This window comes from Ambystoma mexicanum, chromosome 8 (assembly GCF_040938575.1).
Source record: "Ambystoma mexicanum isolate Mex_15411 chromosome 8, UKY_AmexF1_1, whole genome shotgun sequence".
Classification (NCBI taxonomy): Eukaryota; Metazoa; Chordata; class Amphibia; order Caudata; family Ambystomatidae; genus Ambystoma; species Ambystoma mexicanum.
The window spans coordinates 669557134-669575004 of NC_090929.1; the positions used below are offsets into that span (position 1 = coordinate 669557134).

Here is a 17871-nt window from a genome sequence, read left to right on the forward strand (position 1 = left end):
TGTTCGCTGGTGGGTGGCATGCTGGAGTTTGGGTATGTGGAGGAATCTAGTTCTTAGTCTAAGGTTTCTCAGATGTAGCGGGCAAGGTTGGTTGGGTGTGGGTTTAGTTGCGAAGTGCTGGAGCCATAGGGCGGGTGAGTTGAGGTAAGGATTAGTGGAGTCAGGAAGGTTAGGATGTGGTGAGAAGCAGTGTGTAGGTGTGGCAGGAGAGATGGGTGTAAAGGTGTAGTGAGCCAGTAGTTTGGTGACCAGGTTCAATGTTGGGGGCATGGTGGTGGGGTAATGGGTGTTCGACTCTGGTGAGGTGGTGGATGGAGGGTGTGAGTCAAGGGAGTAGCCAAGACCCACAGTACAAGGAGGTGATGGGCTGTCAGGAAATGCAGCAGCATAGCTAGATCCAGATGTAATGAAGGTTGCTAGTTCTTTACTAGGAGAGATAGGTGTGGTAGTATGTCTAGGCCCTGGGTAGCACGTTAGCTAGTACTATACATGCACATACTATGCCGCATAGTTGGTAAAATACATCTCAAAGGCATAGACACACTTGGCTGGGTAGACGTAATAGTAACGTTGGTGGATCAACATAGAATGTTTGGAATAGTAGACAGTGATACTAGCACAAGTTGCTACGGTAGCTTTGTGAGACGCAGTCGTGCCAGTGCACGGATCTATTGATGCTGGGTAGAGGTACAGTACATTATGCATGGAGTAAAAGTACAATGCAAGTCCGGGTTTACGTGGTTCATTGTACAGAGAGTGCAGCTAACGGCGCAAGAAGACTAGCGTATTTAGCATTTTAAGTGGCGACTGTAATTCAGAATGAGCATGCAACATAATCCTACAAGTCAGTAACGTACATGCAGGTTAATAACGTGCAATAATGGAGCTTTTACAATGCATATTAGGGATACAGCAGGTATTCAGATATCGTACATGTGGGCACCCGTATTGGCGCCATTGCTATGAAAATTTGTGGTGTTAAGTGTTTTAGGGACCGGGTCTGGGTGCTTGCAATGTGATTAGTTAATAGTGCAGGCAGACTCTTCCCCGAAGTTTATGGTAGTTCAAGGGTTGCGGTGAAGGATGGTAGATGACTGCAATGGTTCCGTTACAAGTCAGCGGTAGGAAGGATATGAGGCAAAGTGTCCCGCGCCGCACTGCCGGTGCGGACAGGTGCAGACAGGGAATGGCCTTGTTCCTTGTGGGCCTTTGTCTGGGTGGGCCGGCTTCCGCCTCCGGCTCGCCGTGCGGGCGGGCTTAGAGCTCCTCGCACTGCGGTTGCTAGGCAACCAAAGGTAAACCACTATTGCTGGAGCAGGGCGGCAGCCATCTTATGGATCAGGGTCGTCGGCTCCGTCTCCTCGTGGTGGATGAGCGCTTCATGCAGCGCTGGCCTCTGGTGCAGGGTGAAGGCAGCACCAAAGGATCATGCCACAGGGGGCAGATCACAGGATCAAAGCTCTGTGTGCTGGAGCGTGTGAGCAGAGCTGCTGGGCTGAAGTCCAGCTGCCCCTGCAGCACACGATCTCCGTCGGCAGCACAGTGCTGCTGGATGGTGCAGGGCTCCTGCCCTGGCGGAATGAGTGCAGCTGTAGGTGCAGACAGGTTTCCAGAATGAAGGTTTTCCAAATGTATCCATTTCTGTCTCATCTTTTGATACCATGCCTCTTGCATGATGAACTCTTTAATTTACAAGGACATTCTGACAGACCCATTAGCACTTTAATTGAGGTAGGGAACCCTTCATAGTGATAGAGAAAGTTAGGTTTTCTCGTTATTTTCTTGATGAATAAGTCTATAACAACCACTATGCCACCTGTGTGTCAGTCACCTTCTTCTGCACCCTTACAATGCACACAGCACACAATTTATTATTTGCCAAGAATCAAATATTGCTAGCCAATGCCTAGTGGCGAGTGGAAATTTTGCGTCCTGCCATGATACTGTACTGATGGTCATAACATTTTGTTTTCTATTGATTGACTGCTTCTCTTATCCTCTCAAATTTTTAACCACTTTCTTTTCACAAAAGACCACTGTCTGGTTGATCCAAGGCAGGGACGCAACGCTACACAAGCCAGTCCAGCCTTCGCACCGTAAGACCACTGAGTTGGTGATGGGCACAGTATTGAAGCTTTTGAACACAATGTAGCATAGTGTAGCATTGATATTACTTTATCCTACGAATGTAGCTTTGGAGCATTATCTGTGTTCAAATAGTTAGTACTGTGTCATCTATATAGGTGATCAGACTCCTCTGGAAAGTTCCTATTTTGGTGGGGGGAAGCACCTTGGTTTTGCTAAACATTCAGTATAGAAACATACCCAGGTAACTGTTTAAAATACTGACTGGATTTGTAACTAGTTAGCCAACATCCCCCTGGCAGACAATGGGCCTCGTTACAAGGTGTCCGGTAACAACGGTACCGGTAAGATTGCCGGTACCATTATTACCGGACCGGCAAACTACAAGCTCGGCGAGCGGGTGCTTTTCAGCCCACCAGGTCAGACCTGGCAGGTGGAACCGCACCCGCTCGCCAAACTCGACGGATGCACCGGCACCATTCATGAATGGTGCCGGTGCATCTGACCTCCCATTTAGTCCGGGCAATTACTGGGTGCGGCGGGGCTGGAATGCCCTGGTAATTGCCCATTGCTGGGTGCCGGTAAATTCATGACTCCGGTATTTACCAGCACGACTACCGCCAATGTCATAATGAGGCCCAATGTCTCCCTCTTAGCACTGTTGAATGCTATAGAGTAGTCAGCAAGGTTTGTTAAAGGACAACTCGATCTTGTGTTAATCCACTGACCCAACAGTTGTATGGTCCGATTACAAGCCAAATCCTTTGATTCACCCAAATCACAGAGGCTTCCTTCTCTATATGAAGAAGACCAGATTATATTGTTTGCAGAATACTTGTATACCTTAAAGAAAATCATTTTTTGCTATAGGGTGTTAACATGTATTAATGGTTAGAAACATCCACATTTTCACAATCCTAAATCCAGTTATTATATTTTTTTGTTTGCAGCAAGAGTTCCGGATTGGTGTGAGCTTTTACACTGAGGAGGAGCCTGCACCAGCTGTGGAACACTTTGAAAAGGCCCTGGAAGAATATTTTATAGCTGAGACAGAATGCCGAAACCTCTGTGAGGGTCCCTACGACTATGAAGGATACAACTACCTGGAATACACTGCAGACCTTTTCCAGACGGTTACAGGTGGGTTAATAATGTTCATGGCTTGATCTGATGATTAATAAGATCAGCTCTTAAGTGCACATAATAATACAAATACCCCTCAATAAAGGATTACACATTTCCAGTTGACAACGTGACATCAAATTAAAGAATACCAGTATTTTAGGATAGTTGAGAGGAAAATCCAAGTTGAGTGACACAGACGAATATTTTTATATTTTATTCTTGATGTGCTCAGCTAGTGGTGTAGTGTGGTATTTACAATACACTTCTGCTTGTTTAGTACACTGATTAAGAGTGGGGGTATGTGTATACATCCCTTTTCGGCATCTGTATTCCAAGCTGTTGGTCTTTGCAAGACCAATCATCTGAAAGTTAATGGTCCCATCTGAATTACTGCCAGTCTCCTGGAAATGGAATCAAACATTTCTCGACTAGTTAGCAGGGGGAACGAAATAGACCTTTTTACACCTGACATCAAGGTACAACCCTATGATTCTAGTGACTTTGTGAGGTTTTGTTTTGCTTTGTCCTTGCCTACTCACCTCTTCTGACCCACTCCCCTTTTTATACTATTATATAATTCGTTTTTTTCATGTTTCTAACTTTTTTCACCCTGGTTACAATAATGTCTCATTTTCAAAGAAAAAGTGTTTCATACTGCTGATGTTCATTTCATTAGGCCAGAACGTTTGCCAGTGTGGTTAAATTGGGAGACATTTATGTTTCCAAACATAAATCCGAATTAGGCTATGGAAAGATTTCTTTTAACATGGTAGTAGCGACTGTAAGACCTGTAGTATTTAAGGGGGTAAAGTGACCTAATTGAATTAAATGGATTTAGTATAAGGTTGTTTACTCTCGAATATGCATGATTAATTCATAGTTTAAAAAAATAGTTTTAACTGAGGAAAGATGATAACCTACATGCTGTTGTAAGAATATATCGATGATGAGCTTGTCAATAACGTTATTACTCTTTCACGTGGGTGTCTAACGAAATGTACCATTGACTAATGCTAAAAATGTAACCCTATGTGTCCGCGACATTTGGTGCCATTATAGACATTCAGAATGTTAGGCAGGTTTTGGCATCTAAACTAGTTCACTGTGTTTGGCTGCTTATTCTCTTTAATGCCACCTTTTTCTTTCCAGATCATTATGTGCAGGTGCTGAACTGCATGCAGAACTGCGTTTTAGAACTGGCGATGCAGCCTGGACGTAATAAACCCATTGAAGACTTCCTTCCTTCTCAGTTTAACTACTTGCAGTTTGCCTACTACAACAGTAAGCATGCCTTGATCTTTCTGTAGCCCCTTGACTAGTTATGTCAACGATTTGCCTTATGCATGTAGTCATATTTGAACAAAACTCATAGTTGATGTGGCATTTTTCATTATTGCCGATATGTTTACTTTCATTCTCGAGGCACCTGTTAAAAACATTGCTTTGTATTCCTAGACACTGCTGTTTTATCTGCAATAGTTGATGGGTATCTCATGGCCGATTATAATCCTTACGAATTATCATTTTCCGGCTTTTACAGAGGTTCACAATAGGTACAGGTTTCAGAATACACAACCGTTTACAGTTCCCAAATCATTTATTTATACCCCTGTAAAGTCAAAATAAAGATTTAAAGAGCAGGACGAAAATAGCCACAGGATATCGGTTATCAAAAAGTTAGCAGGACATACAAATGGATAACAAGGCACTATACCATTCTGCATATAACTGTGCCCTTTAAACACGACACACATCCTTTAACTGTCTTTAACAGTTCATGTTACTTGGCTATATTGCTATGGGACCAGCTCTCCAGAAACGTAAACCGTTTCCTGCAGCAGTTTGTGTGGGATAGCTAGGCTTCTCGAAGTTACAGCCGCCCAGCAATTATGCTCCCCGCTCTTACATGTTCTGTTTGCATTATTCACATTCATTCCGGAGATGCATTATTGACATTCATTCCGGAGAATGTGACATTTCATATTTGTTGTCACTTTTTTATTGTTAACTTAATTGTTAACTAGAGACCTAAACCTACTGAAGTCCTGCATTATTTATTTAGTTTAGACAGATGTGTTTTGCGATATAAGGGCCATCCATTTACCTCTAGTTATCGTATCTCTGATTAAATGTCCCCATCGCACCCCGACAGACAGAAACCTGTGAAGTCTGGATTTGATAGTCACGTGAGCGGCTCTGTGGAGAATGGAGAAGCTGCCAGAATATTGGAGAAGAAAGATCTTGCCAGAGCAAAAGAGGGAGGCTGACAAACCTTTCCCACTGAAAGGCAGAGGTTGGGCAGCCGAGAACTGCAGAGAAAACTGCATTTGCCATCCTAAAAAAGCCACTGAGGGCTGCTACAGATAAAATGGGGAGTGAAATAGCAATATGATGATAATGTTGGATGAATTTAATTTTATTTTATGGCACCAGTTGGCCAGGGAAATAAAAAGTATCTCCTGGTAGCTGTTGTTGTCAAGCGAACCAGGTTCTTGGGCTACAACGTGTTCATATGCTCCCAGCAATTTCGATCCCTCGGCTTCTCCAATGCGAGCTCCAGCTGCTGAAGGAGAGAACTTGATGTTCTGGTACGTCAAAATCCTTTTACGGGCTCAACGCAAACTATTTGTTGTTAGGCACAGTCCTCCGGGTAAGACACTAAAAGGAGTGGGTTATGGTGGACGAGTGAGCCGTCTGTGACTGAGCAGTAGGAATTGAACCGAAGAGATACTTGGAGAGAGAAAATTATATTTCTCCAGTATGGGGTCTGGCATGGATTCACATGCTCATGAATATTCTCCGTTGTCAGGCTGAGAATCCTAGGTAAAAGAAAAAAGTTTAACTTTGACTTAAAAACGGTATTTCTCCTTTAAACCAATCACTGTCCTCTCGGCCATATTGCCCCATCCAATGACAGTCCTCTCTCCAAGCCCTTCCTCCGGCAAACATTGTCAGATTTTTACTGCATGCTTCATGTTTTGGGAGTCCTCGAGTTTGCTCTGCGAGCTGCTTCTACATTTTTTTCATGTTTTCGACAGATAAAGGTTTGATTTTTGTTCCAAAAAGAGACTGTGTACTCTTTTTCTCCATCTGCCGACAGCAGGGATCTGTTGTCAGTGAATTTCCGCGCTCCTCAAGGGCGAAGATCATCAAAGTTTCCAGATGGCCATTGGGCCTACTTCACGCCCTCGGACCATGACGGAGGAATAGGAGGGAAGATACCTCTTCAAGCCCTGCACCAAGTGCGGGCTACGGAACATGGAAGACAAACACCTACAATGCCTCTACTGCCTACGGAGACCCGGACCATAAGAAGATGGAGTGCAAGATTTGCCTCAGTTTCTCATAGACGACGAGGGACAGGCACAGTAGACCGGCGTCGTGGCTTAATGCTAAATCCTCTGCCCATGCACCGAGCAGGGTCATGCCTTACCCAGGACCTGCCGGTCCGGGGAGCGGTCTTATAATTCCTTTAAGGGCGCCTCAACCCGTGGGGGCCCAAAACCAGTCCAAGAACTAAAAGTCCGAGTCCACCGGGGTCGCTGCGGAAGCGGGTCCCAAGGCGGTGGCTAGGGCACGATCGACGTCACCCTGCGCCTCCATTGCCAGCCGGCAATCGAATTCTGCCTCAAAAAGCAAGTCTACCCGGCTAAACTGCAGGAGAAGCCTGAGAAGCCGCAGACTGAGGAGAAGAAGAATGCCAAACTGCCCAATCAGGCACAATCGGTGCAGGCTAAGACTTTGTCGACGATAGAGGAGGTGGCAGCTGCTCTCATGACTTCTAAGTGAGCTGACCCTGTGAAGGTAGTCCACTCAGCACAGAAGATATCCTTGCCCCTAGGCGTGACAGAAAGAGACACCGGCTCAGGCCCCGGTTCAAGCCCCGCAGGGGGTAAATTGGGGGGGGGGGTGCGAGGAGGCCCCGAAACAGCCCTCTCAGGCTGTGGCTCAAGCTATGGAGGTCTCGTCCTCAGACGACGAGAACCAGGAGTCCTTGCACACTGTCCATGAGGACATGTAAGAGGACGACGAGAACCAGGAGTCCTGGCACACTGTCCATGAGGACATGGAAGAGGACGACGACGGCGCAGGGCCTAGTTTTCCAATTCCACCAGCTCAGCCGAGGGATGTGTCTCTGGACATTGTCGACCCTTCACACGTTGGTGTTGGAGATCCAGCAGAGGATGCCACCGGGCCTGGTTCCAGTGGTCCCCCAGGCCCCTGTTCAGCCTCCAACAAGGTAGAGGAAGAATCATCTGACCCCCCAACCCCCATTTCAGCCTCTGCACCCGCGTCGATCCCCTTCTCCCCAGCAGACCCAGACACGACTACGGATAACCAGGCTATCGTCGTAGCAGGCAGCGATCCGGCATCCCCATCGGGTGAGGTGGGGTTGTTCCACTCAATGATCGCCAGAACCTCCAAGCTTTTTCAGCTTGTGCCTGAAGAAACCAGGAAGGAGGGTTTCTTATACCAGAGGCGCAATGCCAGGAGGAAGACGATCATTGTGGTGCCCCTTCTGGACGATGTGTGGGATGAGGGCCTGGCCCCCAAGAAGAACCCTTGCACGGCTGCAGCCAAACAGGATAGGCTGGAGAAGAAGTATTGGGTGCCGGACTCTGCACCCATGTGCCTGAGGTCGCAACCATCACCGGATTCAGTGGTATCGGCGGCTGCAAGGAAACGGTCGGCTAACCCGTCGTCTTCGGTCCCTCCAGACAGCGAGGGGAAGAAGTTGGACGCCATGGGAAGGAAGTAGATTTACAATGCGGCGTCCACTATCAAGGTGGCCAACACACTGGCGATCTTAGCCAAGTACGACAGGGAGATGTGGGTCAAGCTGGGCCCTATTGTGGAGATACTCCAGACGATAAGAGGATGGAGGCTACCGCTCTTTTCCAGGAGGGTGAAGTTACATTTGATCATGCCACTACAGTGGCATTGGATGTCGCCGACACGGGGTTCCGGCAGATGGGGAACGATGTCTGCTTTCCCAAGAATTTCCAGCAGGAAGTCCATGTGAAGGTGTTGGACATGCCCTTTGATGGAAAGAACTTGTTTGGGAAGGTCGATGACGAGTCCCTCCATGCCATCAAGGTGGACACGGAGACGGCCCGTTCCTTGGGCACTCCCCAACAGCAGCGCTCTTCATTTTACTCCTACAAGGGAAAGTCGAGCAGGTCTTCCAAAGGTTTCTTCGTACCGTCGGCCTTGCAGATCCAGGACCCAGGAAGCCTACAGGGGCCTTTTCCAGGCCTATGGTAGCAGAGGACAGCTCCGTCATTGCCTGCAGGGCCGGATGCCGGCCTCGAAACAGGCCTGAACCGGCCGAGATGTCGAGCCCCTACACGTGCGCCCCGGTGGGCGTCCAGCTGACGAGGTTTGTCGGTGAGTGGAAGAAGATGACCACCGACAGATGGGTGCTGGATGCTCTCACCCAGGGACACACCCTGCAGTATCAACACAGGTGTCCGCGGATCACTCTGTGTCCTGTCAGGAGCAGCACATCTCTCAGCTCCTGGAAAAGGTACGGGCCATGCTGTGGAAAGGGGCAATAGAGCTGGTTCCCCAGTGACCCTGGGACTCTATTCCAGATACTTTCTGGTCAGAAAGAAGACAGGGGACTGGAGGCCCATCCTAGACCTATAATGTCTCAACAAGTACTAAAGTCCCAAAAGTTCAGGGTGGTCACGCTGCAGCACGTGCTCGGCCAACTGGAGGAAGGAGACTTCTTGACATCGCTGGACCTAGAGGATGACTATTTCCACGTCCCCATTCACAAATCAAAGATTTCTGTATTTCATAGTGCAGGGCAAGCACTACCAATTCAAGGCCCTACCTTTCGGATTGAAGTTGGCCCCCAGAGTGTTCACAAAATAGTTGGCACTGTTGGCGGCCTATCTATGTCTGCGTGGTATACACGTATAGCCATATCTTGACTACTTGCTCATCCAGGCCTGCTCGCGGGAGTTGGCCGTCGGACACACAGAGGCGACCGTCCAGCTACTGACGGATCTGGGATTCTCCATCAACTATCCTAAGTCCTGCTTGACACCATCGCAGAACGCACTGTTCCTAGGGACCAGACTCAATAGGGTGCCCTGCCTGGCGTCGCCCTCAGAGGAGAGGGTAGCAGCCATTCAAGGGAAGGTGCAGCGACTGTTGTCGATGAAGACGGCCATAGTGTGAACCATTGTCGTTGCTTGGCATGTCAACCTGCATCTACCTCACCGGTCTCTGCAGGTTGCAGATGCAACCTCTTCAGTAGTTTCTGGATGCTTGCTGGATACAGCCGCCCGGGAGCTTTGAGGACAAATTCACGCCATATGACGAATTCCGTCAGGCGGTAAGGCGGTGGGGCATCCGCTCCAACATCGCACAGGGTTTCAAAACCCTCATACCAGGAGACGGTCACCAAATGCTTCCCTGGAAAGCTGGGGAGCCCACACTGGACATCTGCACGCCAGAGGCCTGTAGCTGCCGGAGGAGAAGGATCTCCATATCAACATCCTGGAGCTACGGGCAGTGTTCTGGGCCATCAAGTAATTCCTTCCATCTCTGAAGGGCAAGGTAGGGAGGATCTTCACTGACCACACCACCACAATGTTAACCAGTTAACTTGTAACCAGGACACAATGTTAACTTGTAACCAGGACTCATTCTGGCAGAGAGTCTCCCAGGACCCCCCTTGTTATTTGCATATTTCAAGTAACTTTGGGTCTCACCCTAAGTTACTAGGGGAATCCAGACGTGGACCCCTTGCTCACTATTCTTAGAGAGGCACAGCTACACCCTACTGATGAGGTTCAACCAGACCGAAACACGTGTCTGGGGTTGCTGTTGGTACTCTTGCTCAGAGGAGAATTGCCTAGCATTTCGGTGCTGGACTGCCCCAGGGCAGGACAAAGACTGATATGTTTAGGATAGTTCTCCTCTGTGAAAGATAGTGAGCTAAAGACTCTGGGTAAGGCTCTTGTAACCAGGACTCATGTCTGGCGCTGTCATGATGCCTACACCCGGAGCACCAGGCCAGGCCCAGCACCCCTGGGAGCAGGCATCACACCCCCGGGTAAAAGCCCAGCGGCCCTTTATAGGGGCTCTTTGGATTCTGTCCTGGCGCCGTTGGCGCCAGGCTCATAAGGGGAAGTGTTTGGTGCACTTACCTGATGCAGACCATGCTGCATGAAGAACCCCGCCAAATGAGTCTTAGGAGGAACTATTTTTCTGATGGAACTATTTTGTTACTTGGGTGGGGCTGTGGAAGAATACTCACCTGGAACTTCTTCCAAAGCTATTTAAGCCACGCCCGGACAGCCACACGTGCTTCGCGTTGTTCTGCATCCCAGCAGCTGAACGCTCACCGTGTCTGCTCCTGCACCCCAGCCACGCCCGCCTCGAGCCTGGAACACCTGTAAGGGAATAAGAGAAGAGAAAGGTGAAAACCAAGAACTTATTCAACCTTCTTACCTGCATCCAGAATCTTCACGCCAGCATTCCTGAAGGAAGACTTCCATTTAAAAGCACCGCGTTGCTCGCTGCAGCGCCGTGCTTCACTCACCTGTTCCCGAGACGCCGCCCGGCTCCATCGCGGCTCTCAGCACCAGTCGCCACATCTCTGCACCTAGGGGAGAGAAGAAGAGACAAAAGGTGAGCAAGGGAACACAAGAGGAAAGCCGAATTTTCAGCCATATTACTTACCGGCTTTTCTTGGTGAACCATTCCACATCTCGGGTCGGCGCCGCATCTTTGGCAGGTACCGCACCCCGGCCCCTAAGGGGAAAGGACATTTTCAGCCATATTACTTACCGGCTTTTCTTGGTGAATCATTCCACATCTCGGGTCGGCGCCGCATCTTTGGCAGGTACCGCACCCCGGCCCCCATGGGGAAAGGACAAAAGACATTACTGGGGAATTATAAAGTCATTTAGAGGGGTCGCCCTCATCACTAACTCACCTGATTTTACCACCGGCAATTTAACCCCTCAACGCATCGCCTTTGTTCTGCACCTGAAATAAAGGTCAGGAAAGACAACATAAAAGGAGGCTCACACTTGAACTTTTGCATCTTCATACTTACGGCGTATTACTCAGAAAAGTCAAGTGGATGTGCCAGCGCCATTCTGAAAACCAGTGAAGTAACTGGACGAACGTGCGCCCCTGCACCAGAAGCAGGATGGAGAGTTCATCCTTCCAAACCATAAAGTGAGCTTAAACCGGGGGTATTGGAGGAATCGGAGAAGAACGAAGGGGGGAAGGGGGAAGCAAGCACACTATTCGGCGGACAGTTAATCCCCTTTCTCATCTGCAGAAGGATAATCCTATGGGCCCGACAAGCAAGATTTGGGGGTCGTGTTCAATCGGTGGTCCGAATTCTGCGCATCACGCTTGAAGAGGCCACAGCAACCCAGACCAGACCAGCGCCTCCGTGGGAGCCAGGTGAGCGTTACAGGCAGAGAGTCTCCCAGGACCCTCCTTGTTATTTCCACCACAATGTTCTACATCAGGAAACTGGAAGCACTCAATCCCCAGCGCTCTCCAAGGAAGCGCAGGACTTGTGGCCTTGGGCCGTCGGACAAGAGATGTTCCTCGTTCCTCTTCACCTAGCTGGAGTCAAGAATACCATTGCAGACTCCCTCAGCAGGGAGTTGACGAGATGTTCCTCGTTCCTCTTCACCTAGCGGGAGTCAAGAATACCATTGCAGACTCCCTCAGCAGGGAGTTGCGCTCCTGCCATGGGTGGGAACTTCGGCAGGAATAGGTGAACTGCATCTTCAAGTGGGGCAGGCCCCAGATCGATCTGTTTGCGATGGCGATGATCTCCAAATGCCAGAGGTTTGCCAGCAGATTCCAACAAACGAGGAGCATGGGGGACGCGTTATCCTTCCTGTGGGAAGGCCTGTTCCTGTAAGCGTTTCCTCCATTGCCTCTCCTGCTACGAGTCATCTACACACTTCAACAGAGCCAATGCAGGATGATACTCATGGTCCCTGCGTGGCCGAGACAGATTTGGTATCCAGATCTTCTCAGTCTTTCAGCGTCACCCCTGGTCAAGCTGCCGGTAGTTCCGGATCTTCTCACCAGAGAAGGGGGGGGGCAATCCTGCATCACGACCCAGGATCGCTGAACCTGAGGGCTTGGCTCCTGCAGCCCTAGAGTTTGGTGGATACGAGTTGCCTGTGGACTGAATAGAGATCCTCGCCAAGGCATCGTCGACTTTGAAGTGCTATGGTCACTAGGGGAAGCATTTCGCTACGTGCTACCGGTCGAAGAAGATTACCCCGCTGAGGGTTACAGCCCCTCAAATTCCTCCATACTTGCGTTCCTTGGCCAAGGCCGGCCTGGCACACTCTTCTATCGAGGTGCATCTGGCAGCTATATCCTTCTACACCAGGTCTCCAGGAAGATCTTCACTGTGGTCTCACCGACTCATCAAGGAGTTTCTCAAAGGACATTTTCGATCTTTCCCAAAGAAGAAGGCTCCTGCCCTGGTGTGGGAACTCAACGTGGTTCTGACAAGGCTCATGGGGGGGGCCTCTTCGAGCCGATGCATCAGGGCGCTCTCAATTTTCTTTTGTGTAAAATGGCTTTCCTGGTGGCCATCACCTCTGCCAGGAGGGTGAGTGAGATCTAGGCCCTATCCTGCAAGCAACCCTACCTGACTTTCCACAAATCGAGGGTGGTGCTGCAGATGCACCCCTCTTTCATGCCGAAGGTTCCGTCGGAATTCCACCTCAACAAGCCTTTGGTGGTACCTGTTTTTTTCCCCAAAAGCTTTGTCACCGGCTAAAAGGGCTTTTTTTACTCGCTGGATGTTTTGCTCGTGCCTTGAAGTTCTACGTGACATGCTTGAGGTTTTCGGAAGACTTCACAACAGTTCGTGAACTTTGTTCTGTGAACCATGGGCAGGCCTTGTCCAAGGCTTCCATTACAAGGTGGCTCTCTGGCTGCATCATGCATTGTCATCGGTTGGCGAACCGACCGCTGGCCAGCCGTCCGAGAGCCCACTCCACCAGAGCGATCACTGTGACGAAGGAGTCCCTTGCTGGTGTGCCCCGGCTGGACATCTGCAGAGCTGCTACGTGGAGGTCCATGCACACCTTCACAAGGTTCTACTGCATCAACCGGGATTCCTGGGCGTCCAGAGTCGGCCAAGCAGTGCTACGCTACCTGTTCGCTTAAGGGGAGTCTGTTTCGGAGGTAAGAGTTAATTGCTTCTGTTGAGCCGTGCCACCTCACGTGGTTGTGTAATGTTGTACTGCTATGTATTCGTTATTCATGTTTGAATCCATGCCAGACCCCATGCTGGGAAAGGAACAAGTTACGTACCGGTAACTATTGTTCTCCAGCATGGTCTGGCAATGATTCACATGGAAACCCTCCCTCCGACCCCTATGCGGCTATTCTTGGTCAAACTGCCACTTTACGTGCTTACCAAATCTGAATATGGCTGCCAGAGGAGGGGCTTAGGGAGAGGCTGTCATTGGAGGGGGCCAGTATGATCCAGAGGACAGCAATTTGTTTAAAGGAGAAATACAGTTTGTAAGTGAAAGTGAAACCGTTTTACCAAGGATTCCCAGCCTGACGACAGGGAATATTCATGTGAATGTGAATCCATGTCAAACCCATGCTGGAGAACAATAGTTACAGGTAAGTAACTTCTTCCATAGTTATCATAGAAACAGACACCTTTCAAAAAGGCTGTTATTTTCCTCACACTAAGGAATACTCTGATTGTTCCCCTCTCTCCCATTGATGACCTGTAGAGAGCTTCCCTGCTCTTTTCTCGTACTAAAAATACATTGTGCACTTTTCACAGCAAGGATCTTCGAATGGCATTTGTAGTGGACTATCTGCCAGGAAATGCATCATTATTTCCCTCAGAACAAAGACTTCTGGAACTATGACATGTTTGGTTTTATGGAGGGGCTTCCCATTGATGATTAAGATGACCGCTCTGTAAAAACCATCCATGACTCCTTAAGGACTTTCTGGCTGATGGGTGTTGGGGAGTTGTGGGGGGGAGATTTGCCTACCAGCATAACAGAGAGCTGTGTTAGAGAAGGCTGTATGGATGTGTACCAATAAAGCATCGAAGACCTGTTATCAGCCAGAAGAGAGACACACCCACAGCAGCATGAAAAACAAACACTGTCTCTCCTGTGAATTTCAGCATTTTCCGTAATGGGTGGGGCCTGCCTTGCTGAATTCAGTGGGGCGGGTGAGAACAGAAGCAAAAATGCTCCTAGCGGAGTGAAAGTGAAGCGGAGAGCCATGCCCAGGAAACCTCCAGAGCGTGATAGAGACCCAGATTCTGTCTACTGAGGGATCTGACACTAGTGTGGCTGACAAAACCCTGAATTGAGACCGTTCTCTCTTCAAGCCCCACACTTGCATACATAAGTGGGATTGAGGATGATCCCTGTGAGCAAAGTGCTGGTTTAGCCAGGGAACATGGGGAGTGCACAGCCCTCATGAAGGTTATGAATGTAGAACTTGATCAAATGAAAAGGTTTTGCCTCCATTGAGTCCAGACTCGAAGGAACTAGAAGTAACTCTCCAGATGGACAGACAAGCAAAAGCATTGGGAGTGAAAATAGGAATGTCATCCAGGGTCTGACTGAATTTTGTCAGAAAATGTTTTGGGATCAATAATGCTCCTGGATGCAAAGTTGAAGAAGATTGAAAATGCCAAGAGGTTGGGATTTGGGGGATCCGTCCTCTGTTGATGACACCTTGGTTGCAAGCCACTCTGCAGTCCATCCTAGACTTTCATCTATTGTCAGAGGAATGTCTAGGTCCCTTTTATATCATGAAGGCCTTTCATATACCAGGCAGGGCAAAAGGAATTGATCCTGCAGTGAGAGTAAACAAAATGATAATTACACTGAAAGAAGCAATGACATGGACATGATTTTTGAGGTAAAAACGTTGTCTCTGTGGAGCAGTAATATGTTTCCTCCTCTGAGGTCAGACATTAAGGCAAAATCAGAAATGTTCGATATTAAAAAGGTCTTGGAGCTTAAGTCTGTTTGGTACCATTACTGGTTCTGGCTCGTGGAAGTCTGTTTTTATATAAAAGCTGGGTGAGCTGTAGCTAGTTTGGGTCACAGAAAGCATGTTCCTTCATGGTGGCTTTCAAAACAGAGACTCTGTTGTGAAATCCAGTAGCCAGGCCAGTTCAGTGCTAAAATGTTTTCTACTTCTTCATAAATGACCCTTCGGTTAATCTTTGCTTCAGAATCACTTTTGAGCACATATGATGAATCCTTCTCTTGTTTTCTTCAGTTTAATATTCAATTAGCGGGATTCCCAAAGTCTCATTCATATGCTAGTGCTACCAGCGAGTTTTACTCATACGCGAGTGCTACCTCTTATTGAATTCCAGACAATTAATGGCCTGGTTAACAATGCTTTCACTCACACGTAAGTTACTCTCCTTAGCTACAGTTGCCTGCTTTTCTTTGTACAAGGGATCAGAACGTTCGGTAACATTCACCGGCTTCTATTTTTGCTCCCTTTGTGTAGTGCAGGACTTTACTGCTTCTGGCTCCTTTTGAACTGACACACTTCCAAGTTGAAGTTGTCGTCGTCCCGCCACACAATCACAGAGCTCGCCTTGCTCCCGAGACCCTGGGCCGCACACCAACTTCTAGCCACGGTCTCCAGCTTGCATCTTGCTGTGCAGTCTCTGCAATCGGGTTCATATGGGGAAAGGTCGTCGTCCTTCACGCTTTTTGCTGCGCAGCCTCTGCACATCAGATTCAGGGTGAAAAGGACCCTCTCCGGACCGGCAGCTGAAATCTGGTTCACAGTGGTTCCGGCGCCCTCCCTTTCCACCAATTTCTGTTTAGACTGCCAACAACGTACTCCCCTTCTACTGCTGCTACTACTGCAGCTCCACCGCCATCTAATGGCCTGCACCTGAGGGGGCCTTTTAAAGCTCTCTACCTCCCTCCGGTGTGGGTCATTCGCCTCAACAAGCTGACCACTCCTGCAACATGCTCTGGGGCCCTCTTCCTTGGTTACATGTGATTTTACTGAATGGAAAAATACTGAAAACTTTAAACATTTTGAACTAAAAAAATACTGTTTCCATTTGTTTATAATCCCACCCCAGCCCCTTCCCCACCCGTTTTAACCCCTTACTCCTCCTACCCCCCCCATACATATATTGTAAAAAGTTTGGGTATTTTTTTCATTAAAAATGTTTAGGTAAAAATGTTATTGGTTATTTTCCATTCAGTAAAATCACTGCATACCCTCTTCCTCGTCCCAGTACTTGGGGAATTATGGGACTTGAAGTCCCCTACAACAAAAGTAGGTTTCTAGTCAACTTTTTACTTTTTCAACATAGGTTTATTTCTCTTAAATGTATTTAAAGAAAGTTCACAAGAGTTTACTTAAAAAGGGGAAGGCAGTTCATATAGGCCATTATTTATAGCCTTCCCGTCACTGTACCTCTGGGAGTTAGGCTAGTTTATAATTTAATACGTCTCGGACAGGCTTTCCTCATATAGGATGTTTAAGGATTTCACATTAGCTTTACCCATATCAGGATGCTCAATTTGTGGATTAGACAAATCATAACTACAGTAAGCCATTACATGTCTTGGTACTTGTAAAAGGTTCTTCTTTTTTAAAGGCAAATACTGTGTCTCATCCCACGGGATCTCCTCACCTCCCTGAGCATTGTCTCCTCCCACGCGATCCTCCCGCAGAGCACCACCCCCAAGGCCAGGATCAGCAACCGACTGTTTTTCCCTGGCCCTCTGGAAGGAGATTTTATGCAGGTGTTTAGTGAGGGATCTGCAAGATTCATCACAACTTGTTCTTCCATGGCTGTTCGCACCTGTGCTGACACTGCCCATCCAGCACAGAACTGCAGTAGTTTCTGGTGACATCACTGCTCACTGTGGCAATCTCTTATCCTAGGAAGTTGTGAGTTGATCTTTGACTGGATTTATTCTTTCAGACGCTCTGGAATTCTTCTGTGGGTCCTTCTTGCTTATGGGGCTCCGTGTGCAGGCCTCCTACTTTCCTCCATTGGTTATGCTCGGCGCATTGATTCCATTCTGAACCAACCACTACCCCTTCCCCCTCACATCCGACACTACCACCCTAGTTGAGCACTACAACGCCTTGTTACATTCAGCAGTCAAACAACTAGCTCCCCTCAAAACTAAAAAAGTGAAAAAATCTGCACACTTCAACTCATGGTTCACCCCTTGTATCCGCGCTATTAGAACAAGAGCAGAGGAAGCCGCATGGAGGAAGGAACCCACCACCATTGAGAAAGCACTTCTCACAAAGACATCCTACAACGAGAGAATCTCTAAAGCTACTTCAAGCTACTTCAAGTTCCTGTGAGCTCTTCTCCATCCTCAAAGAACTAGAGACCCCCATCTGTCCCCCCTTGCCTTCATCAAAGACGACACATGATGCAACAGCATCAAAGACACCCTCATGAGAAAAATAAGCCAACTACAAGGGAAAATAAAAATCAAACAAAACACCCTTGCCACCCCCTGCACCTCCCCCTCTTCCCTATCCCTACCTGCCATCCCCCCCTTAGAGTTCCAGCCTATCAACACCACCTGCCTAGCTAACATCATCAAAGGCCTTAAGCCATCATGCTGCAAGGAAGACTCCTGCTCTGCCTCA

General features: G+C 48.4%; 1 protein-coding gene across 1 annotated transcript in view; it reads left to right on the forward strand.

Moving 5' to 3' along the window:
- P3H1 (prolyl 3-hydroxylase 1) overlaps positions 1-17871 on the forward strand; it is a 471788-nt gene that overhangs the window by 82138 nt on the left and 371779 nt on the right. Inside the window, exons 3-4 of the mRNA XM_069610462.1 lie at positions 3036-3225; positions 4360-4491. Coding sequence (XP_069466563.1) covers positions 3036-3225; positions 4360-4491 — 322 coding nt within the window. The remainder of the gene's footprint in view (positions 1-3035; positions 3226-4359; positions 4492-17871) is intronic.